The sequence below is a fragment of the Leptodactylus fuscus genome, chromosome 7 (assembly GCF_031893055.1).
Source record: "Leptodactylus fuscus isolate aLepFus1 chromosome 7, aLepFus1.hap2, whole genome shotgun sequence".
Lineage (NCBI taxonomy): Eukaryota > Metazoa > Chordata > Amphibia > Anura > Leptodactylidae > Leptodactylus > Leptodactylus fuscus.
The window spans coordinates 44916809-44942135 of NC_134271.1; the positions used below are offsets into that span (position 1 = coordinate 44916809).

At 41.0% G+C, this 25327-nt stretch overlaps 1 protein-coding gene across 1 annotated transcript in view; it reads right to left on the reverse strand.

The window, feature by feature from the left end:
* The window catches only part of NOD2 (nucleotide binding oligomerization domain containing 2), a 42002-nt gene extending 19334 nt beyond the window's left edge, over positions 1–22668 (reverse strand). Inside the window, exons 1-4 of the mRNA XM_075281861.1 lie at positions 22600–22668; positions 17763–18271; positions 15264–15372; positions 8497–10300 (exon numbers count right to left, since the gene is read on the reverse strand). Of these exons, the coding sequence (XP_075137962.1) occupies positions 8497–10300; positions 15264–15372; positions 17763–18227 (2378 nt within the window). The 5' untranslated portion in view covers positions 18228–18271; positions 22600–22668. The remainder of the gene's footprint in view (positions 1–8496; positions 10301–15263; positions 15373–17762; positions 18272–22599) is intronic.
* Positions 22669–25327: the final 2659 nt, after the last annotated feature.

Below are 25327 nucleotides of genomic sequence, written 5' to 3' on the forward strand. Positions count from 1 at the left end.
CAGGTATTTAGCGGAATAGAACATTGTTATTTTCTTTACGTATCTTGTGTCTCTTTTACAACACTTAGCAATAGATTGGCTTGTTTCTAATGTTTCAGTTTGAACTGCCTAACAATATGTAAACATACCGAGATAATACGTTTGTACTCCGCTTCCCAACAAATAACATGCATGTACCTATAGCACCAATTCTCCTTATATGTTACCCCCATACACTATCTCACATACCCCTGTACCCTCATTCCAAAAGTAGACATTGTACCACCCATACTCGTCTATTTGCCGTCTTATGTCTCACGCACATGCTGCTCACCCACTCTACCACGCTCCTTTCACACTCACACCACACTCATGACTTGCTCTCTTGTCTTTCTATTTCCACAACACTACCCCTGTCGCACCATCTGGCTCTCTCTCACCACACACTCGGAAACATCCTCTCTCTTCCCTGCTTAGTCGTACAGACCACTGATACCCATTCAAAGGCCCAATTCTCGTTTACCTGCCTTCTTCATATTCAGATCTATAAGTGACATAGTTTCTGGCCCCCACGATCAGAACTTCCTCCGTATCCCTAATTCTTACACTGTCTATTTCAGACAGCGTACTCAAAATTGGTTGTTGACTTGCAGGCTCATCAACAACCCATTCCCCTTGTTTTTCTTCTCTTCTTGTAAACGTTGAGGTTTGATTACAGTCTTACTTATTTCCCCCTCTATTCCTCCTCTCCCCTATCCCTCCTAACTTACCTCGTACTATCCACATCTTTTCCCCTTCCCCCCTCCCTCACCCACTTTATCCCTCTCTACTCTCACATCTACCCCTCCAACACTCCCATCTCCCCTCCAAGGTTTTAACATAGCACCCACGTTCCTATTACCGGGGACACATAGACTCATTTCAGCATGGCCTCCTTAGTTGTAACCTCATTCAATACTCATGGCCTGAACTCCCCAAACAAACGATCACAAATTTTCACAGTACTACGAAAACTGAAATCACAAATAGTCTTTCTTCAGGAAACCCACTACAAAAGAGGGCACATTCCACGTCTTCCCACTTCTGCTTATTCCAATAGCTTTCACTCCATGAACCCTATAAAACCCACGGCCGGCGTATCCATTCTGATACACCATTCCGTACCGTTCGAATGCACTCAAACATATGAAGACTCGGAGGGTAGACTCCTCATCCTGAAGGGTACGATAGCCTCCCACAAATACACCCTGGCTAATGTCTACGCACCAAACCAGGGACAGATCCCTTGGCTACTAAATATGTTACACACACTGGAACTATTTGCGGAAGGTCAAATAATACTGGCTGGTGACCTGAATGTAGCTCTAAATCCGACGTTAGATACGTCCTCTGGCACTTCTGCAATTTCTCAAAAAGCTTTGGGCAGGCTGATGCAATCCTTACATGACATGAGACTAGTGGATCTCTGGCGATCCCTTCACCCCTCCACAAAAGACTTCTCCTTCTTCTCAAACCCCCAGCAATCATATCAAAGACTTGATTACATATTTCTTTCCTCCTCTCTTCTCCCCTTCGCACCAAAGGCCCGTATAGAAAATATAATGGTCTCAGATTATGCCCCAGTCTGGGCGTCTCTCACTATGGCCCAGCTGCCCAGAAAAGACTGGTGCTGGAAACTCAATGAAGTGCTACTAGATAATCCTGAAACTGTCACAAAAATTAGAGAACACATTTTAGCTTGAATTCCAATGCAGACTCCTGTCCCACTATTACATGGGAGGCCCACAAATCAGTTATCAGAGGGATATTCATCTCCCTAGCATCCAAAATTAAAAAAGATACCCAAGCAGCCCTTGACAAAACCCTCGCAGACATAGCAGCTATTGAGAGAATTCGAAAGTCTAGTCAACAAAGGCCATTTAGGGACAACCTCCTACAGCTACGAGAACAACTAAAATACATGATTAACTCGCGCACAGCTAAACAATACTTGCATTACCAGCATAAACTATACGCACACGGTGACAAGAGTGGTAAACTCATGACCTCAATGCTTCAAAAGAGGAAAGCTAAATGCTTCATAAACTCGGTCAAAGACAAACATGGAGTCTTACATACTTCAACTCCCGACATAACAGAAAGCTTCTTATCTTTCTACACTGATCTATATAATCTTGATGCAAGTAACGAACCCGCTAACGCGAACCCAATTCCTGACAGAAGTGAGGAATTTCTCTCTTCTCTCAAGCTACCCTCTCTCACAGCTGAGGATATCTCCACCTTGACAGACCCTATCTCTTTAACAGAGCTTAGAGACACACTGCAAAGTTTCCCAACGGGCAAAAGTCCAGGTCCCGATGGCTTCCCACTCCAGTATTATAAAATTTTCCAGAATGAACTCCTACCACATCTCTCCCTGTCCCTGAATTCTCTTCTCTCAGGTGCCAAACTCCCAAGACAAGCGCAAGAAGCACACATCACTCTATTACACAAAGAAGGGAAAGATGCCACTTTATGTGGGAGTTATCGTCCCATATCGTTGCTCAACCAGGATGTCAAGATCTGGGCCAAAATACTATCTCTCCGTATCAAACACCTTATCCCTAAACTTCTGAACCAAGAACAGTCCGGATTTGTTGTAGGTAGGGAAGGTAAGGACAACTCCCATCGCCTTCTGCACGCCATTACATTTGCCAGGAAATCTGATTCTAAACTAGCCCTCCTAGGTCTGGATGCCGAGAAGGCATTCGACCGCGTCAATTGGAAATATATGGAAGCGGTTCTACGCAAATTTAATTTCCCAGCCCAATTTATCTCAGCTATTTACACGTTATATGAACAACCACATGCCCGCATTAAAATAAACGATACCTTGACCACCTATTTCAACATCAAAAATGGAACGAGACAGGGATGCCCACTCTCCCCTTCATTGTTCATTCTCTCCCTCAAACCACTCCTACAGGCTGTACGGGATCACCCAGATATTCATGGCCTAAAGATTGGCAACCACACACTCCACTCAGCGGCCTTCGCCGACGACGTGCTATTCCTAGTTTCCAATCCGGAAAAAGGATTCCCAGTTATCCTCGAATTGCTACATACATACGGGAAAATCTCAGGATATAAGATAAATATAGAAAAGTCAGAAGTGCTCAACATAACCATACCCAAAAACCTAGCTCAGGACATAAAGTCATCATGCCCGTTCTCCTGGGCCACTAAGTCTATAAAATATCTTGGAATTCGCATACCCTCTGATCCCGCTCTCTTATACCAAGAGAATTTTCAACCTCTTCTGTCGGACATACGCTCTAAACTAGCCTCCTATAACTCGTTACCCTTCTCTTGGTTTGGTAGACGCAACCTCTTACAAACCTATGCCTTCCCCACTATACTCTACCGCCTACACATGATCCCTATACGCCTCCCTCCTGCCTTCTTTAAAACACTCAAAAGCATCTTTTCAAACTTTCTCTGGAAAGGTAGGCACCCCCGCCTACCCATTAAACTCTTAATGAAAAGGAAGCTGGAGGGGGGCATTGGTCTACCGGATGTAATGGATTATTATAAGGCGGTCCAACTTAAAAGATGGATTGAATTATCCACCCCTAACCCCTCCACCCTCTTTGATATCTTACTGGCCACTTTCGGCCCAGCCTCCCTAGCAGATCTGTGGCTATATGGAAAGCAAGGTCATAGATCCAGGCAAATAGATCAGCTGCTATTGGGAGCTTGTGAGACATGGAGAGACCTGGGTGACCCCCTAGCCCCAAACAACTCCCCCATGATGCCATTGGGACTCCTGCCTTTCTGGTCGGATACTACCAAACCAACATATGACACACTATGGTCTCAATTGAGTAAACATACCTTCTTGGATGTCATGAATATCTCATATGAAATTGACACTGAGAAACTATTACAACTGTTAGACTCGACCCACTCTACTTTTCTCCACAAACAACACGTGTTGCACAGCTTCAGGCGCTGGTCGGACTCCCACAGACTTCGCACGAATCTTACAGCATTCGAACGTGCTACCTTAGCACACAATAAACTACTGAGAAAGACCTCCTATGTCTTAGCTAAATTTGTACATCTTCCTAAAACATATACACCTGCGTATCTCGCATCCTGGGAGATTGATCTCAAACTATCTCTCACGGAAGAACAAGTCAAACAGATTCTCTCCCACTCACATGGATTCTCACCCTGTGTGAGGATGCAAGAAGCACATTACAAACTCCTTACTAGGTGGTATCGCACCCCTCAATGGCTTCACGATAGGGGTCTGTCGGATTCCGACTTGTGCTGGAGATGTAAACTACACACAGGTTCGCTACTACACATATGGTGGTCATGTCCAGAAATACAAAAATACTGGACAGACGTACAAGAAACTATCAGGAGCCTATCCTCACCGTCTTTCTCCCTCACTCCATCTATGGTGCTATTATCCCTCGCCTCTCCAGAGTACAAACCCTCTAAATCAAATCTGATTTCTCATCTCGTCCTGGCGGCCAACTCGATTCTACCTCAAAAATGGTTAAACCCAGATCCTCCTACCAGAGCCGAGTGGATCAATAAAGTCCACCAAATTGCTCGCTTTGAGGAGCTCTCGAGTTGGCAGTCTAGGCGACATGATCGTTTTCTAAAAATCTGGTCGCCTTGGAGAGCTCTTAATTTTTAGACATTTTTTTTATGTACTCCCCTGTGAACAGCAACCATATGCCGGTGTCCCGAGCCGCCTTCTACTCCTAGTACTTAACTTTTTTTCTTAGAGATGTCTAGATACCATGTGATTGCTTGTTTCACCCTTGAATGTTTTTTGAACTGAAATTGGGTCATGTCCCCCCTCTCCCTTTTCTCCTCCAGACTTCCTCCTTATAAATCCACTGAGAATAAGAATAGAAAATTACACCTGACTGTATTCAATCCTTTTGAATTTGTTCCACATAGATATGATTTCAAATGTTATTCGCATCCCTATTGTCCATGGAGATATGTTATATCGAATACACTAACCTTTGATGCTCATATTTTATGTACCCTTCACATCTTTGTATTCCCATGTATTACCAAAAAATGTTTAATAAAAATATTATTAAAAAAAAAAAATCCTATTAATATTATAAATGTGAAAGTTTGTGAGTTTGGATGTTTGTGGGTTTGTGTGTTTGGATGTTTGGATGTTTGTTCCTCAATCACGCAAAACCCGCTCGACTGATTTGGCTGAAATTTTCCACAAACATAGTTAATACACCCGATTGCGCAATAGGCTACTTTTCGTCACAATAGCACACATACATTTTTCCCAGGACCCCCACAAACCCCAAACTCACATCACCATCTCTGCAATCTCACACACTTTGGACCATAGCAAGCCACAAAATTCATATTGCCCTCTACAGCCTCGCCCCTAACCCCACACAATCACATATACATATATTTTACCACTTTGCCCCTCACCTTAACGATACTCCAGGAGGCTCTCTTTAACGCTCCGGAGCAGCCATGTTTGCCAACCCCCACCGCTCTGACAATCTGCGACACCGCCCACCCATGTCAATACCCCTAGGAGGTCTAATAAATGCCAAAAAAACGTTTAAAAAAAGTAAAAAAAATATTAAAAACAAAAAAAGAAGGATTAAAAATTCAAATCACCCCCCTTTCCCTAGAACACATATAAAAGTAGTTAAAAACTGTGAAACACATACATGTTAGGTCTCACCGCATCTGAAATCGCCCGCTCTACAAAGCTATACAAATATTTTTCCTGTTCGGTAAACGCCGTAGCGGGAAAAATGGTCAAAAGTGCCAAACCGCCGTTTTTTCACTGTTTTTATTCTGATAAAAATTTGAATAGAAAGTGATCAAAGCAATAACATTTCCCGAAAATGATAGAACTACAAAGTACACCCGGTCCCGCAAAAAAAGACGCCCTATACATCCCCGTACATGCACGTATAAAAAAGTTACGGCTGTCGGAATATGGCGACTTTTCAAAAAAAATTTTTTTTTACAGTTTTGAATTTGTTTTTAAGGGGTCAAAATGTAACTAAAACCATATAAATTTGGTATCCCCGGAATCGTAACAAAACACAGAATACAGGGGACATGTCATTTTGGTTGCACAGTGAACGCCGTAAAACCAAAGCCCGTAAGAAATTCGCAGAAATGCATTTTTTCTTGAAATCCACCCCATTTTGAATTTTTTCCCTGCTTCCCAGTACATTATATAGAATAAATAATGGTGGCATCATGAAGAAAAATTTGTCCCGCAAAAATTAAGACCTCATATGGCTCTGGGAGTGGAGAAATAAAAAAGTTATGGGGTTTAGAAGGAGGGGAGTCAAAAACGAAAATCAAAAAATGCCATCGGAGGGAAAGGGTTAACTTCAAATACCTCTATCCCAAAGTCACTATGTAAAGTTTCTCACAACACCGTATATATAGCAGCTCAAATACAAAGTAACTTCAACACAAAAGTCTTGCGTATTCTCTGAATTACAGAAACAACAAGATACACAGTTACATTTCATATCCCATACCTTATACACAGTACGAAAACCTTACCCCCGCCTATATATACCCACTGCTACAATCACCGCAGACGAAGTCGCGGGTACCAGCTAGTATATAATATATAATAATATAATGGACATGCTGCATTTTCCAAAACCGCGCTGGTGCGCATGAGATTTGCAAGAATCCCATTCACTTCGCATTTACTGTAAAACGCCGTGATTTTCCCCGCATGGCGTTTCCGATCTTTGGGGCCTTGGCCTAAAGATGACTTGTTGATTTTATTGTGTATCAGCGTTTTATTAGTAAATGCCCACAAATAACTAGACAAAAGAGTCTCTTGAGGCTCTTCTCACTGCTTAGCCTAAGGGTGCATTCACACGATGTAACGCGTCACTGATTCTTGCACGATAACTCGCGTAAGGATCAGCGCTACAAAACAGACTCCCATTCACGTCAATGGGTTCCATTTAGCGCACGTAACACATTGAAATCAAAAAGCCTCCCATTGATTTCAATGTGTTACGCACGCTAAATGAAACCCATTGAAGTCAATGGGGTTCTGTTTTGCAGCACTGATCCTTACTCAAGTTATCGTGCAAGAATCAGTGCCACATGAGTATGTGGGGCACTCAGATGGTGGTGAGGTCAGTATTTACACACTAGGTAACCAAATTATAGTACACATTATAGTACTGATATAGCAGATGATGCTCAAATGTAGTTCTGTTTCACATTAGGGGCCCATTCAGATGGCTGTATTAGGTCTGTGTGATGCCGCATTTCCTGGACTGACCGCTGCTCTTAACTAAACTCACCGCATCATAGTGATTTATGATGCTGGTATTACCCAAACTACCACATGTCTTCTGTCCTGTACTCAAAACGTTATTTGAGTATGGGGCAGTAGACTCATGATTAGGGTTGAGCTGATCTTGAGATTTCAGGATCGTTTTTAAAATCCGATTTCCAATCATTTTCCATCCGAACCCAATCCTGATCCCAATTCCGATCCTAATGCAAGTCAATGAGATTTTTTTAATGATCGAAAATTGGATTTTAAAAACGATCCTATTCACAACACAGTGTGGAGTCCAAACATTGAAGGCTTCAATTTTTGGACTCCATGCTGTGTAGTGATTAAAAAATCCGCCAGCTACTTGGTCTCCCCTGCTGTCCGGTTACCTGCACAGAACCACTGCCGCTCCCCCGAGGTGCATCACTCACGTCTCCCTGTCCTGTACCCACCCACACTCTCCTAAGCTACAACAAACCCCGCCTACTCCCAGCATCAGTAACACTAGTCTAGGGAGGCGGGGGCGCACACGGCGCTCTGCCGACATATGAATGAGAGAGGAGAGGACAAAGAACAACGGCCCGAAGCTCCGGGTAGTGGCAGCAGTTCTGTGCAGGTAACTAGGGTTGAGCGATTGGGATCAGAATTCCATTCCTGATTTTTTTTAGGCGGGATCGGAACCCGATGGCGATCATGAAATTTACTCAATTGCCAATCGAGATCCGATCTTTTCTGATCCCAATCGCTCAACCCTACCCATGATAGTTTAGGTACTCACAGTATCATAAATCTCTATAAGGCTAAGGCTCAGTGTTACAAAGCACAGCAAAAAAAAAAAAAAAACGCTGTGTAAATGCATCATGTTTTTTACGAAGCATTTTTCATTGTATTTTATCAGTTTTCCTCTGTGGACTTTCTTTCAATATTTTTGAAAACTCAACTTTTCCGCTGCAGATTTATTTCTGCAGTGTGTGGATGGGATTAGCCAAAATCCTATCCACTTTGCAGGTACTGTAAAACACAAAGTTTGCGCTACGTGGAACCCTATGCTGTATATTAAGTTCAATCAAACCATTGTTTTTACAGGAAATGTGGTCATCAAATGGATCGTGTTTCTTGACCCAAATACTTCAGTTTGAACGGGCCATATTACAGCTTGATGACAGAAGCACAACGGCCCCATTAATACTTACTATAGCGCATGGCAGTTGTACAGGCAGGGAATCAATTGCTCAATCCCAATGTCACCGACAGAATTGTAATCCAGCTGTATGCCAACTGGTTTCTTTAAATGCTTCAGTACATAAGCCAATGCTGTGCATTCTGCAGGACTGATCCCACAGTAGGTCATCTTCAAGTGATCAATATCTAGACCTTGCAAAGCCTTCTCAGATAATGTGACGTCTTGTATCTCGTAAATACACTTTATAAACCAGACAAACTGCGGCATAGCATGCATGCTTTTCTTCTCATCCTTTAAAGCAGGTGGTATGGACTTAAAATGTTTTTGGATACCTTTGGTCAAACATTTTTTAATTATTTTACATTTCCTCTGAAGTTTTATTGGCTTCCATGAATCAGCCACATTGTTATAAAGTGCATTGGAGAACAGACCAGCTACAAACGTTGCGGTGATTTGAAGATTCCTGATCTCTATGTTGTGTAGCAAAGCTTTACTTTGTCTATGTAGAACTGGCTGTAAGCACAAATGAGAAATTCTCTGTATTTGTAAAGGTTTTCTTGGTTTTTTTTTGTTCCACCTAAAGAGCTGGTGGAGTGAAGAAGAGTCCACGTCATCATTCATTATTATATAAAGAGATGCGAAAAAGCACTGAAACGTAATATGAAGGAATTCATAACACTGGGACGAAACTGGTTTTTCATCTGAATAGTTCCTTGAAAGAACAAGAAACCCTAAAGATAAGTCCTCCTCAGTAACCCCTTCCTTACAAACATCATGGTAAGAAAACACGTATAATCCTTGGCAGAGTCCATTAAGTGCCAATTTCCCAAGATGTCTGATTGAATTTACTTTTTCTGAGAGGATATTTTCTGTTACCTTCAGCTTTGTGGTTGAATGGAGAAGGAAATGCTTAAGGGTTAGAACATACATGTCAGTCATGGTCTGTGGAGTTTCGCCACCACAACCGATCAGTTGCTTATGACACTTGGAAACGATCCAGCAGAATACGGGAATATTGCAAAGTCCATGCAGAGAAGAATTGGCTTTCAGCAAACTGATGATGTCTCTTGCCATGTCTGGGTTTCTGTGGTGCTTTCTCATAAAAAACTCAATCCCTTCTTCAGAAAAACCTTTTAAATGCAGTTCTTTTCTTACATATTTCCTTAGATTTACATTCACAGCATCAGGTCTGCTGGTGACCACTTTTATGCAGTCTTTCATCAGATTTCCTTGTAGAAGGTTAAATACAAGACTTGCTATGCTTGTCGGTTCAGTAGGAGAGCAGTGTTTACTGTCATCTGTGAAAACAAACTTCAACTCGTCAAATCCATCAAATGTAATGAGAACTTGCCTTGGATTGTCAAGAATGAACTGAAATATTTTATCCTGAAGTTGATCAGGTGGCCAACAGCATTGCTCAAAGAGAAGGTTCTTCAGAGATATTGGCTTGGTAATACAACACAATCTTCTACAGCTAAATGGAAAAATGAAGCTGAAGTTTGGGAATGCTTGTCCATCAGCCCAGAGATGTTGAATTTGTAGAAGCAATGTACTCTTACCACTGCCAGCATCTCCAAGTATGAGGACTGTATCAGCATTGTCATTAATGAGTCCATGAGTATTAAATATACTTAGGAGATCCTGGTTCTGAGACCCTTGTGAATTGTCTGTATTGTTTGAAGTCTTCTGTGTCTCCAGAACACCTTGTGTGTAAATGTCCTCCAAACACATGTTCTCCGATCCATCGTAAGTGCTAAGGAACTTTGACTGGGCAGATATTGTGGTCTTCAGTTTAGATTGATATGTTAAGCAAACTAAAATGAGATAAAATATAAACTTAATCATTAATGTACCTCAACATATTCTTAAATTCATATTCCATACTCTTGTGTATTGAAATTTCTCATATTTTAGTGAATGACCTTAAAGGGGTTGTCCAGGATATACAGTTTTCTGAAATTTGGCCAGGGAACGTGAAAAATTAAAGCCATACTCACCTGTCCCTGGTGTCCCCTGCCGATGCCCAGTCCCACAACTGCTTCTCCCAGTGGAAGTCCTCACCTAACATGATCGCTGGTGCCAATCAGCAGCCTAAGCAAAGGAACCAGGACATCCTTTGTCCTTTCTTGGCGAAGACTTCTATCGGAACAAGACTCTAAGAACAGCAGGACCAAACAGAGGGAGATACTGGAGTACTGCGGACAGGTGAGTATGAGTTTGTTTTATCACCTTCCCTGGCCTCCTTGCAAAAAACTGTTTATCCTTGTCAACACCTTTAATGGTCTTCTACTTCAATGGTAGGTACAAATACCATTGAAGTAGACCAGCTCTTTGTGGCTTGTTTACATAACAGTACGAACAAACTAGATGCAGTTGTAATGTAGTACCTATAAAAGTGTATGAGAATCTACTTTACCTCTGGGGATATGTGAGACAGATGGGTTCTCACATTTATTTAACTCTTTAATTACACAGGCTAGTTTGGGCATTAATGCACAGTGAGTTTTTTTTTCATATTTCCCATCTTGGCCTTCCAAAATTCATAACTTTTTAATTTTTCTAAAAAAATAATGCTATTTTTGAATAGTACAGACCTTGTATGTTTATTCACTTTGTTTGTTTACATTACATTTTTGTTTTTTCTTTAACTTTTTTTATATGTTTTTACTGTCCAACAAGGGCCTTGTAAGGACCGGAGTCAGGGTCAGGCAGTGCAAAGTGACACAGCTGGGAAAGCAACACTGTGCAACTAATGACAAAAGGGGTCGTAGGCCCTTCGGCTATAACTATGCTGTAGATCTGAGATGAGGCAGACCAATGCACTTCCTAATTGAAGTGCGCCTGCCACAACTCCTACGCTACTGTCCAGGTGGCTAGGGTCAGGGAAGAGGAGGCCCTGAAAGTGCTAGGGACTGGAGTCACGAGGGTTACACCTAAGCAGAAAGCACAGTGTAACATGCAATGCAAAACAAAAGACAAAACAGCATGGAACAAGGGAGGACCACAAGTCCCAGCAAAAACACAGTAGAGAAAGCGAGGTCAGACGAGCCAGAGGTCAAGCCAGGAGATAAGAGAAAAGTACCAAATCAGAAGACAAGGAATAGTCAAAATACAAGCCAAGTATACAATAACCAAAACACAGACTGAAAGACTCTCAGACAGGAAAACTGACAGAGCAGGAGACCAGGAATACACAAAGTGAATGGCTGGCAAGGATCCATGCCTGGGTGGGGTTTAAATAGCAGCAGAGAAAACACACCCACAACATCTGTGATGACTAATGGCATGGAGAACTGAGAGCAAGGAAAAGATTAACCCTTAATCACCTAAGCACAACCAATAGAACTCTTAATACGTCTCCTGGGGAGGCGCCGCGCAGCAAGGAGACCACGGTGACTCCGTATCCTGACAGGCCTAGAACCTGGGATCTTCTGTATTGCAGTACATCACACATAGAATCCCTATGTGCAATAGGGAAACGTAGTTTGGAGTCCCTAGGATTTCCCACAATCTCACTGAAGGAAAACCAAGAATCAGAAAGGAGGGCCATCTTTCTCCTTAACCACCCAGATGCCATGATCGCTATTGATCACTGCAGAGCATTTTCTGACTGTGACAGATGTATTACACAGTCAGGACCAAGGATTAGCCGAGACGCAGCTCATGAGAGCGCTAGCAATACGCTTAGGGCGATGTAATAGTATGGTGCTCAGTGGGAAGTTAAGTTCAGACGGGTTTTTTTGCACTGAAACCTGAAGCGGAGACCGCCTCAGGTTCCAGTCCAAAAAATGGACTTAATGCCGGTGCACTGCACTTCGCTCCAGATTAGGCTCAATGAATGTGCCTAGTCGGGAGGAGGGAGTGTCTTCAGGTCGAAGCGCGAGGCAAAACGGCCTGAAGAATGAGCATCTCGCTTCTTTTTCCAGGAGCCGGAACAAGTCGGCTCCCGGAAAAAACTACTGAGCGGCTCCCATTGATTTCCATGGGAGCCGTATTTTTGGTCAGGATTTTGAGGCCGTATCCGCCAAAAAACAAATGTACCTGCACTATTCAGCATTGCAGCTCCATTATCCAGAAAAGCACTGTTTTATTCATATGCAAATTAGGTTTAAACAGATAGTGGAGCATTTCCGGGGGATGGGGGACAGTGGACAGTGTTATTCAGTCAATCAAAATATGGTGGGTTGAACAGAGTGAAACCCAGGGAAAATAAGAAATGCCCCAAAAGCACTTTTCACCATATTTTCATATGAATAAAACAGTGGGGGGGTTTTTCTTTACTAAATGGAGCTACAATGCTGAATAACAAAGGCATATTTGGAAATTTTCTAAAGAGCACACGAAGGTACTGGGATTAAATTGATTTGATTTTCTCGCTGACTGACTCCCTTTAATGTTTGCTTATGTCTAAGTGCTGCTGTTTTTTTGCGTTCATTTGCATTGTAGCCATAGTACTGTACACCATTGTTCATTTAGAGATGCTGTCTATTTTTTTTTTTATAGCTTTTACGTCTGTCATTGTGACTTCCTCCATGTTGTACTTGCAATCCTTCCATCTGCCCAAGGATATTTTAATCAGAATATAGTATATTTGGATCCTAGTTACCCTGAGTTCTTGTTATAGATCTAGGCCCAGGAGAAGAGAAATGTAATATTATATAGATAGGAAATAAAATAATAAGAAAATGGTGTATCACAGAAGATCGACCGAGGCCCAAAAGAGGGAGAGCATGAATTTTTTTTTTTAAATTTCATGTAACATATTAACCTGTTCAGCACCATCTGCTCCATAACATATTCATCTGCTCATTCTCATCTGTTCTAAAATTTATATCAATGTGCTCAGACCTCTGCTCTATGACTTGTTTCCTTCTGATACTGTAAGTAAGCATGTTGCTTTAATGTATGTGAGAGAACTGTGGGAACACAGCTTACATGCCAGACTCCATAAGGGCATGTGGGTCCAGGTACCTTGTTACTGACTCTTAAATAAACACTAGTCCTTACTGAACCAGTTTCCTTCACAAACTCTCAGTCTGGATTATGATATAGTTTACATTACACTATTTTTGCATCAAATATTCTTGTCTTCTTAACCCCTAGATGGCATTTCCCAAGTCATAGATATTAGCTAATACTTATTACAAGTTTTATCACTTTAACACGTACGGGATTTAAAAAAAAAAAGGAGATAGAAAAATAATTCAGAGAACAAAAGAGGAAGTACAATTCTCCGAACTATTAAGCATGTGAATTCGCATGAAAGCTCTGGCAGATGTGGTAAAAGAATAAAAAGAAGTCTAAATATAAATTGAAAACACTGGTTTATTTCAGTGTGGCACTGGTACTGAGAACACAAATTTAAGGGGTTTTTCCGGTTTCTTTTTTTGGTCTTAGATATGAAGAAATGATAGAGTTAAATCCGCTTTCCATTTGGAACCGAGCACCACTACATGTAAACTAAGCAGTGTCAAATCGTGAGACAGTGGAAGTGGAGAAGCCTTACAATGCACATATTGCGGGGGAGAAGTTATGAGACTTATATATATATATATATATATATCACTTTATATAAAAAAAAATCTGGTCCGTAAAAAGTCTTAAAATTTGGTAAATGTAACCTCAGATAAACAACAGATCCCAACATTTCATCATTGAGGTCTGTCTAAATTTTTATTGGACCATTGAAAATGATTGTTTTCCAATAGTGAATAATATTTTTCACTGTAGAATAATGGTCTTCATTTTTTTTTTTTTTTAAATGGTCTTATAATTGTTCACTAAATGATGGTCAGCAACAATTGGTTCTCTAAGATCATTGCTGATACCTTCCCTTTGCACTGTGTTAACACATGCCTGTATGCTCCAGACCAGCACACTGCTAAAATTTTTGCTTTTAGACACATGGTCACACTTTCTGATGATTAAATAATGGACATTAGATGAGAAGCACCCGACTGTTACGCGCCCTCTAAATTCCCATGGAAACCATTTTTCATGCACTCTTTCTACATTTTTCCTAATATTTGTTAAATCTATAATAATAATAATAAATTTTATTTATATAGTGCCAACATATTCCACAGCACTGTACAATTTAATGGCACAGCATCATGTGGTGTTGATCATCTGAGGTTGTAAGATCTTCTAAAGACCAGATGTTTGTTTTATTATATTAACATGTGAAACAATAGAATTTTTATAAACCAGAGCATGTCAATTATACCTATGTTAAGGCTGCCTCTTCATTTTCTATTGTGTGAACTGCCCCTTATTCTCTTGCATCAAATGCATCAAAACTGCACTTTGTGTGAGAGTCCACCATGCCCCATCCCCATACCACAAACCTAAGGCTAGGTTCACATCTCCATTGGAGACTCCACCGCAGAAACTACTGTATCTAAAAGCGGCAGAGAGAAAAGTCCTGCACTTTGATCTCCAATGGATTCAGTTTAAAAACGGTGGAAACCAAATGGACACCTGGCAGCACCCATTAAGGTGTATGGGGTGCGTGGGTGTCAATCATGGATTTAGTGGATGGCTCTCAATCATTCTGAGTCCTCCAGCGGACATGAACAACAGAGAGCCCAGTACACGTGTGAACCTAGCCATAGCCATAAGCCCTCTGCCCTTTGAATTGTGCCTTGCAATAGATACAGTCTTTTGAATAGAAGAAAGTATCCGATAATATGTATAATAAAATGCATAAACATTTTCAGCAAAGTCAGTCTTTTTCACACTAAAGACCAATAAAGAACGAGCAGGAGCTTGACTTACCATCTGTAACTTGTGCTACCAGCCCTTGTCCTAAGTTGTGAATGAATTCTATTAAGAATTTTGCAGGTTCATTTCCCTTCAATCTGAGAAGATCAAGAAGTCTTCTTGCCTTAATAAGCCATAAACACAAGGGAAAACATTATAAGAACATGTATTATTAATAAAGACGTCAAGTTGTAGCTACATTAAAATATACAGTAATAAAGTAATATTCCTCTTCCATTCAGTCACATCTTTAAAGCTAAAGAAGTCCATTTTTGACAGTTCCTAGGAGGCTAGCCTGAAATTATTCAGATGACAGGGTGTCCTGCTGCTGGGTCCAGCAATCCGCTATAGGAACCTTGCAGCAAGTGCTTGGTTCCCATGTATCAATACCACAGTGAAGAGTTACTAGTTTCTAATTGAAATCAATGGTTTGCCGATGTAACACATACAGTAAATGTTGGGTCTTCCACAATGATGCTAGGTTCACACTAGCCAGGCCGCTAAAATATTGGTCACACACCTGGTGGATCCTATTGACTATAATAGGGTCCTTCAGGTATTGAAGCTAGAAGTGTCAGATCAAAAAGGTTCTCCATGCAGGACCTTTTTCTCTGCTAATTTTTGCTGGTTTCTCTGATGGAGTCTCCATTGGAGACTCACGATGCAGATGTGAACCCAGCTTGAGACGGTCTTTATAGTTGTTCTCAGCTCTGGGTACTGATGGGCGATCACACTAACTTTAACTTTATCCATCTGGGTTCACATCTGCACTTGCATCTCGTTCTGGGATTTTATCCCCCATTTTGCTTGAAAAATGCGGAGAGAAAAGTCCTGCAAGCAGGCCTTTTCTCTTCGCATTTTTCAGCCAGAAACCCGACTGATTCCATTACAGTCTATGGGGTCTGCAGATAGCCACTTTTTAAGCGGATTGAGGTGTGAACTAGAGATGAGCGAGTAGTATTCGATTGAGTAGGTATTCAATAGAATACTATGGTATTCAAAATACTTGTACTCTTTTAAATACTACTTGCTATTCGCAGTAAAGATTCAATTCAGAACCAGCATTGATTGGCTGAATGCTATACAGTGTATAGTATTCGGCAAATCAATGCTGGTTCTGCAGCAGGCTCGTCCTTACTAGTCGGGAGAGCTGGCAGCTTGCAGTTATGCGGGAGCTGACTTTTTCTCATAGGAATGCATTGACCAGTGTTGATTGGCCGAATGTTATACAGTGTACAGCATTCGGCCAATCAACTCTGGTTTTGCCGGAGGCTCGTCTGTGACGAGGCAGAGTCTAAGATCAGACCACAATGGAGACTGCTGTGGTCCGATCTTAGACTTCGCCTCCCCACAGACGAGCCTCCGGCAGAACCAGTGTTGATTGGTTGAATGCTGTACACTGTATGGCATTCGGCCAATCAACATTGGTCAATGCATTCCTATGGGAAAAAGTCAGCTCCCGCATAACTGCAAGCTGCCAGCTCTCCCGACTAGCAAGGACGAGCCTGTTGCAGAACCAGCGTTGGTTTGCTGAATACTATACAGTGTATAGCATTCGGCCAATCAATGCTGGTTCTGCAGGACAAGTGAGGACCCGTTCACATTAGCTCTTGCCTCCCATCTGGAAGGAGTCCACAGGAGGACCCCCCTGAACGGAATATCAGCGCAACTGCAAGCACTGTGCAAAGTTATACAGTCAATGTTATAAAAAATATTTTTGCAATCTCATAGTTATATCTCTGCTTTCAATGATTCGTTAGAAAAGTTATTGCCCTAGACTAGTCTTGTAAATGAACACGCAGAGTACTGACTTGTTACAAATATATATCTATGACTTTGTCTCAAAAAACTGCATCAAAATCTGCAACATGAGGCATTAGAATGATGAGGAAAAAAAAGGACACACCAGGAATAAATGGAATAATAGCTACAGTATTATAGCAATAAATGTAAATTAGAGTTAGGGCTCATTCGCATGACAGGTTTCATAAGCCATGTACTAGCTGTTGTATTAATGGCCAGCATACAGCGCCATAGACTTTAATGGAGTTATTCACACGGACTACTGAAACTACGGTCCAAGAAAAATAGAACAAGCTTTCAAAGCCTAATTTCATGGATCACTCAACAGACTGATGTCTATGAGGGATCAGTGAAAACGGATTACCCTTGAATGTATACTTGACCTTTCATGGCCAAGTGCTTAGCACTGTCATGTGAATGTAACCTGATGCTGGGTTCACACTAGCATTCAGATTTCCGTCCTTCAGGTCCACTGAAGCCCTATTTGCTTAAAAAGCAGTTACCTTCGGAAACCCGCGGACTCCATAGACTATAGTAGGGTCCATTGAGTTTCAGTCAATTTTATACTGAAATCGGCAGAGAGAAATGTCCTGCTTTAAGTGGAATGGGGGACAGTCCCTGAACACTAGTGTGAACCTAGCATAAGACTGAGAAAACCATAAAATAATCTAGTATACATATGTTATTTTAGCAATTTTAATATCTAGTCACCTTCTGTGATGTTGAAAATATAGGCAGCTGGATATGCTCAATTTCAATCTGTGTGATGAAGCGATGCTCCAAAAGTTGTTGTAACGCAGCATTAATATAGTTATGGATTAACAAGACAATTCTTGGCCGTTCTCTTTGTAAATACTGATAAGCTTGAGCGAAGTCTTCAGGAGGCTGTAGACATGTCGTGACGTGGTCTTCATTACCAGAATCCTCAATGTTATGTAAAACATCCAAAAACTGTTTGCACTCAGTTTCACCTTTGCAGGTAACAGTGTCCAGGAGTTTTCTAACCAGGGTAGACAAGGGTTGACCTACAAGATTCAGTCCTTCATAATCTTCCCAGTTAAGCACATTTAGAGAAAGAAGATGGTCAAGCAAACATTCATATTTCTCCACTGACCCTCCTGCCAACGCAGACACTAGGTAAGTTCTGTTAGTTTGGACAGTCTTCAGAGAGCTCATCCCACATGATGACAAGTATCATATATCCATATAGAAGAGAAAGACTAAATAGGCAAAAAAAAGAGTTAGTATAAATAGGTGTAAACTAAGCACAAAATAATATCTGTATGGCTTATTAGTCATTATTATTGTATAAGTTATTATTACATCTAATACACATTACTGGCATGAGGTAATTTTGACATTTGATAAATCTGCTGTGTGCTAACCACAGCTATTTTCCCATATCACGAGTGGTGTAAGGGAGTCTTCACATGGAGTAACGCTCCGTAATACGTATCGCGTATCACATTGAAAGCAATAGGTAAAAAAGCCTCCCATTGATTTCAATGGGGAGCACGCGTATGCCGGCACCCATAGAAATCAATGGAATCTGTTTTAACGCCGCTCACTCTGAACGAGTTAAGTTCAGAATGAGCGGAGTGTTTACTCCGTGTGAAGGCTCCCTAAAACTGCTAAATGTTTTTGGTTTTTTTTGGCGCTGAAGAGTTCTCTCGCAGGATTGGGACCGCCCCCGTGCTGCAAAAGAACTAATTTACATACCGACAAGAATCAGGATTTTAGTCGAACGGCGGCGCGGAGAAGACAATGAAAGGTAGGAGACGAATAGCATTTCTTAAGGCTATTCAGACATGTTAGTTAGAAAAAAAGGGTTTGAAAGATAGGATCCCTTTAATTTTCTTGAAAAAATTCAGAGGTACCAACACTTACAGCTTTGTCTGTATATCTTATCTGAAGTATGTTGTCACTGATGATGTGTCATCAATACAAAAAAAAATTTAAACTACGGTTTTCACAATAGTTATGAGAGCGCACAGTTTCTGAATAGCTTACTTTTTACCTTTGCTGGGCAATGTTTCAAGGTTAGCAGGGCCATTGCCTTATCAATAGATGGTGGTGTAAGGGTCCATTCAGACGGAGTAAACGCACACTCATTTTGGCAAAATACATGTGTAAAGAATACACGTATAAAAATAAGACTCCCATTGACTTCAGTGATATTTTACACGTGTATTTTGACGTGTTTTTTGACGTTTTTTTTACACGTGAATTTTGCCAAAATGAGCGTGCGTTTACTCCATGTGAATGGACTCTAATAATGACTAAACAACAGCTCTACTTAATAAGAAGCTGAAATATTATACATATTGCCCTCTAGGAATTGCCACCCGCAATGGCCACATTATATAGCCTGCTTTCACACTGTGGTGGCAGTGTCAGTTTACTGGTCACAACAGGAGAGGTCCTAGCGCATTCAGTAAATACCGTATATACTCGAGTATAAGCCGACCCAAATATAAGCCGACCCCCCTAATTTTACCACAAAAAACTGGGAAAACTTATTGACTCGAGTATAAGCCGAGGGGGGGAATGCAGCAGCTACTGGAAAATTTCAAAAATTAAAATGGTTGGAGTTTTTGTGTGCAGTAGGTGCTGGGGAAGGGGAGGGGGTGTTTTGGTTGTCTGTCTGCCTCTTCCCTGAGCTTGAGGACTGTTTTTTTTTTCCCCCACTTGGAATTCAGCCTGTCTGAATATAGGGTATCTGCAGTGCTCCTATTAACCCCTTCCCAACGGAACAGGAGCACTGCAGATCCCCTATATTCAGTAGACACAGGGATACCTAATGTATATGTGTTTCATAGTAATTTTCTACTTTTATATGTATTCTAGGGAAAGGAATGATTTAGAACGTTTATTTTTTTTAAACTTATTATTTTATGGGAAATTCTATTCTTTAGCATTGTGGCTGGTCATAACCCCCCACCCCCCTCCTAAAAAATATATATATATATATATATATATATATATATATATATATATATTTTTTTTTTTTTTCTAACTGGAGTATAAGCCGAGGGGGGCTTTTTCAGCACAAAAACTGGGCTGAAAAATTCGGCTTATACTCGAGTATATATGGTAGATCCACAATAGATGACTTAGTACGTACTAAGTACGTTCTCTCTGCTGCTCTCAGTTCAGGGTCTGTAATGAGACATCGCTTTAAGCAATAATGATAAAAGGATTCTTTCCATTTAAGCAAATGGCCGCTGCCCAGTCTCTATTACTCCTTGACACAGGTCTACTGAATTTGGTTTCAGTTCACATATTTCTGTTCTATGAACAAGAGCTGGGTGTGTTACACCAACATACCAGCAGCTCTGGGAAAGCTCTGTAATACAGCAGCACTAGGAAGCTACAATTGAAACACATGTCTTGCAGAACTGAACAAACATTGCCAAGGGAGAGAATAGTTTAGAAATATTCACAAGTGACTAAACTGAAAATGTCAATGAGAAACAACCAGGTGGTTTTGTAAAATGCTATTAATTGCAGCAATGCCTTCCTCAGACGGCCAGTGAGGGCAGCAGCGGGCAGCCAACCCAGATATATTGCTTTTAGGCGCCAGGCATATGAACGTGTGCTTTTTCAGGGTGCTGGCTGTGTTTTAACTACCACAATAACCTATTATATTCTAATAGCTCTATACATATGCCTGTGTATCATCACCATCTCCCCATGAACCCCGCAGCACAACTCAGGACAGGTCCTATTTTTGTCTGATTTACATTTCAGGCCCAGGAATTAAATGTATGGGTCCAGTCCATTTTTGCTCAAACCCTGCTCATGCACAGGTCCATGTGCATGTAGACTTAATGTTATTTAACAAAAGAGTATATGTCTTGGTTTTGGGATTTGTAATTCTCAAGCAGGCAGTCTTATAACTGTAATATGCTTCACTACATTAGGGTAATATATTAATGTGAGGGAGCCGCTTGTGGAGTTAAAATTGCTTCTCCTTAACATTCTTCTTGAAAGCTTCTATCTAACCATGTTTATTATTAATAATAATAATAATAATAATACAGTTTGACCATGCTCACAAATGCCATTAAAATGCATTGACTAAAAGATCTGCCATAATTCAGACTATCTTTTGGCAATTTTAGGCAGAGCCATTCGGGAAAAAAAGTGAAAGCCCATTCACCTCTCTATGGCAGCTTACACACAAAATGTAGCTGTAAGGGTGCATTCACACTAAGTATACGCTGAGCTGATTCTGAACGTAAAACACGTTCAGAATCTGCGCGTACAAAGCAGATCCCATTCATTTCAATGGGAGCCGGCATACGTGCGCTCCCCATTGAAATGAATGGGCTGCTTTTTTCCCTATTGGTTTCAATGTATTACGTGCGTATCACATTGAAACCAATAGGGAAAAAAGCAGCCCATTCATCTCTATGGGGAGCGCTCGTATGCCGGCTCCCATTGAAATGAATGGGATCTGCTTTATACGAGCTGATTCTGAACGTGTTTTACGTTCAGAATCAGCTCAGCGTATACTTAGTGTGAATGCACCCTAACAGAGTTGGACTGGGCCCCACATCTACAGCAGCTGACTTCGGAGCATTAACTTCATCCTAGGGGTTATTTCATATGGAAGGATTCAACAATATTATAGATTATTAAATCTTTTTGATCACGTCTGACATCCATATTTTTGCAAACACTATCTTAAATAAAATCAGTCATAGGAAGTGATATGTTTATTATTTTTCCTTTGCTTATACAGCATCAGCCTATTTTGCATGGCTGTATACAGGTTGTCATCACTCATATCAGCGCTGTCTATAATAAGGCCCATAATCTAAATACACAAACTATACTACCATATACTAATGTTTTTCGCCATATTGAGAAAAATTTGAGTATCTGGAGTAAATCCACACAAGCATATGGAAATATACAAATTCCAGTAGCGTAGATATACACAATATTTACCACGTTAAGTCTCCATTCAGATAACATTTTATACATACATATTGCAGATCAGTTTAACTAATGCAAAAAATGAACGCAAACATATGGCCATCCGCTTACATAGAGATGAATGTCAAAAGAAAACAGGTCCATTTCAGTCCATAGTGCAGCATACTTTTGTGTCTGTCCAAAACAACAATGGACAGATTGATCTCTATGTAGACCAATCTCTCTGTGTCCCTTTTTTGGGTTGTTAATCGGATCTGCTAAATAGATGTGATAAACGTGACCTGAATAGAGCCTAACTCTGGCAAATATATAGAAATGGGCCTTCCAATAAATCACAAAGTATGAGCATTGCATATAAAGTATTTACAGTACATCACTGTTACTTTTTTTCAGAACTGACACAATATGTTGTCACTATGCTTTATCATTTTATTTTGCAACAGTAATAGTAATAATAGAGAAGTGGTATGTTCTATGAAGAATTACACTTCAGCCTAAGAGAGAAATTATAATAAATTCCTGGAAGCCCTGCCCATGTATTCAGCTTTACACATTACAGTGTATATAATCTGAGCACAGCGCAACAGACAGAAGACTTACATACCAGCAGAGACTTACCAGCCTTATGCTTTCACCCCAGACGCCAATCTACTACTGTCAGTTTGTCCATCCGAGTGTTCAGAGTTGTAACAGAAGAGTAGAGAGCAGGAGTGTGAGCTCACGTCTCTGGCCCCTCCTAGGGGCATACTCATTTCTACTTTCTCTCTCAAACTCAAACTTTCTTCTCCTCTCCATGATCACACAGAAGGCAGTACACTAGTGCAATGTATGTAATAGAGTATACTGGAGCAGATTTATTAATAATGCCTAATTGTCAGACAGGATAAACGTAAGCAAGACAGGAATTACACAGTCTAGTCTATGATTACAATACTTATTTATTGGCTTTGTCAAGTGAAAAACCTGACGCACAATGACACAACTTTCTTAAGTCATTTTCTTTCCTGATAAACGACCCCCCTTTCTGCTGAGCCACGTTCCCTTGTCGGATAAGTAACGATAAATGTAGAGTAAGGCACGTACTGGGGTTTTTTGGAGCTAATTGTGCAAGCATTCTGTTTTTAGTAAATCTGTGCCAGGGCTTTTTAATCACACATGGAGACCCTATACAGTGGCACATGGAGACCCTATACAGTGGCACATGGAGGCCTTATACAGTGGCACATGGAGGCCTTATACAGTGGCACATGGGTTTGTTACTGGTCCTTATTACAGAGCTATGCCAATAGTCATGCCATATTTTGCTGTATTGTTCCTACAATAACAAAGCTTCTGGATGAGTATATTCATGGTGGGCTATGAGGGGTCTAATACAACTGTAAGCCGATGGTTGGTCAGGTAATGGAGAGGGTGTACATCTCACCCAGACTACTAAGGTGGATGTTTTATTGTTTTATTTATTTTTTTATTTTATGTTATTTTAAGTACTTTCCCTACCCCATTTTTTGCAGAGCACTTGCCCTGTTATTGCCCCCATTTTGTAGCCATCTTCCTTTACTATCTTCATTTTACAGCTATTTTTGGGTCACTAAGTTCCAGTCCCCATTGATTTCAATGGGGTTCAGGTCAAGGGGCAAAGTTTGGGCAAAGTTCAGCCAAAATCATCGAACCTGGACTTCAACAGGTACTGTACGCTCAACACTACTCACAAACCCAAAGTAATGCTGCGTTACAGGGTTATTATCATTGAGATCCTCCAGGATAGCATCTTTTGGAAAGCCTTCAAATAGTTTTCCCACACCACAAGTTAAACTTACATGACTATAGTTTCCAGGCTCACTTTTTTACTGGCACAACATTTGCTATGTTCCAGTCATGGAGAAAAAAACCATTAGTCATTAGTGAATCCTTAGTAGACATGGGTGAACCTCTGAAGATTCATTTTGTTTTGGGTTAAGATAAGATAGGATAAGATGAGATAATCATTTAATAGTCCCACTATTAAATGGGGAAATTTTAGTGTGTTACAGCAGCATAGATAATACAGATACAGGATAATTACAGTAATATATTGCAGAAGGCTAAGGTAGATACTAGGAATCAATAGCAGCTAAGGAGAAAAGAAAGAATATTTCAGGATCATTTAGCTCTCTTTCTTCACTTGGTCTGATGTAGATTATACAGCCTGATCACAGTTGGAAGGAAGGACTTGCGATAGCGCTCCTTCTCACACTTGGGGTGGAGCAGTCGGTCACTTACAGTTCTGCCAAGTGCCGTCAAAGTCTCATACATGGGGTGGGATTTATTCTTCAGTATGGAGCTCACCATGGACAGTATCCTTCTGTCACCCACCACTTGTACTGGATCCAGGGGGCTCCCCAGGACAGAGCTGGCCCTCCTGATCAGCTGTCAAGTCTATTTCTATCCCTGGTTTATATACTGCTCTCCCAGTGGGCCGCACTGAAAAAGATGGCTGAAGCAACCACAGAGTTAAAAAAAGGCCCTAAGAAGTGTCCCCTGGACTCCGAAGGCCATCAGCCTCCTGAGCAGGTAGAGTCTGCTGTGGCCCTTTCTGTGCAGCGTCTCCAGGTGATCAGCCCAGTCTAGTTTATTGTTGAGGATCACGCCCAGATACTTATAGGTCCTGACTATCTCAATACATGTTCCTTGGATCTCCACCGGAATCGGATCACTTCTCCGCTTACTGAAGTCCACCACCATCTCCTTGGTCTTCCCAGCATTAATCCTGAGGTGGTTCTGCTGACACCATTCAACAAAGTCTCAGTTAAGCCCAAAAATTTTGTTTGAAAAATTTTGTCATGAACCAGAGGTGAAGTCAAACCCCAGAGTATGATAGGTGGAGGCCAATAAACAAAAAGCAAACACTCTAGTATTTTATTTCAGATACGTAACCTTACTTGTGAAACACACAATTACCATAAAAATAGCTCTCCAGCTATAAAGGATAAAAATGAACCAAACTAGCGCTAGGTAATAAGGAGACTGTTGTATCATGGAGTTACTAGTATCATATTATATAGGGGAGTAAGATATTGGTAAGTATCTCCTCTATATATGAACTCCAATATTACCAGGCCCCCTATGAAGTGAAAGACCACTAAAAATAGAACACTCCAAACAATTAATTTAAATACTAGAGTGTGTATTGATTACCAGAAAGAGCAAACTGCTCCCTTTTTGGTTCACCAAATCAAGTGGTATCAATGGCTAAGTGCTCGCATTGTAACAATAATACAACAATGTGTAACCAAAGGTTTATAGCCAGGGTACTGCTGAGGTTTGAATGCCACTGGGCCGAGGGTACAATGATA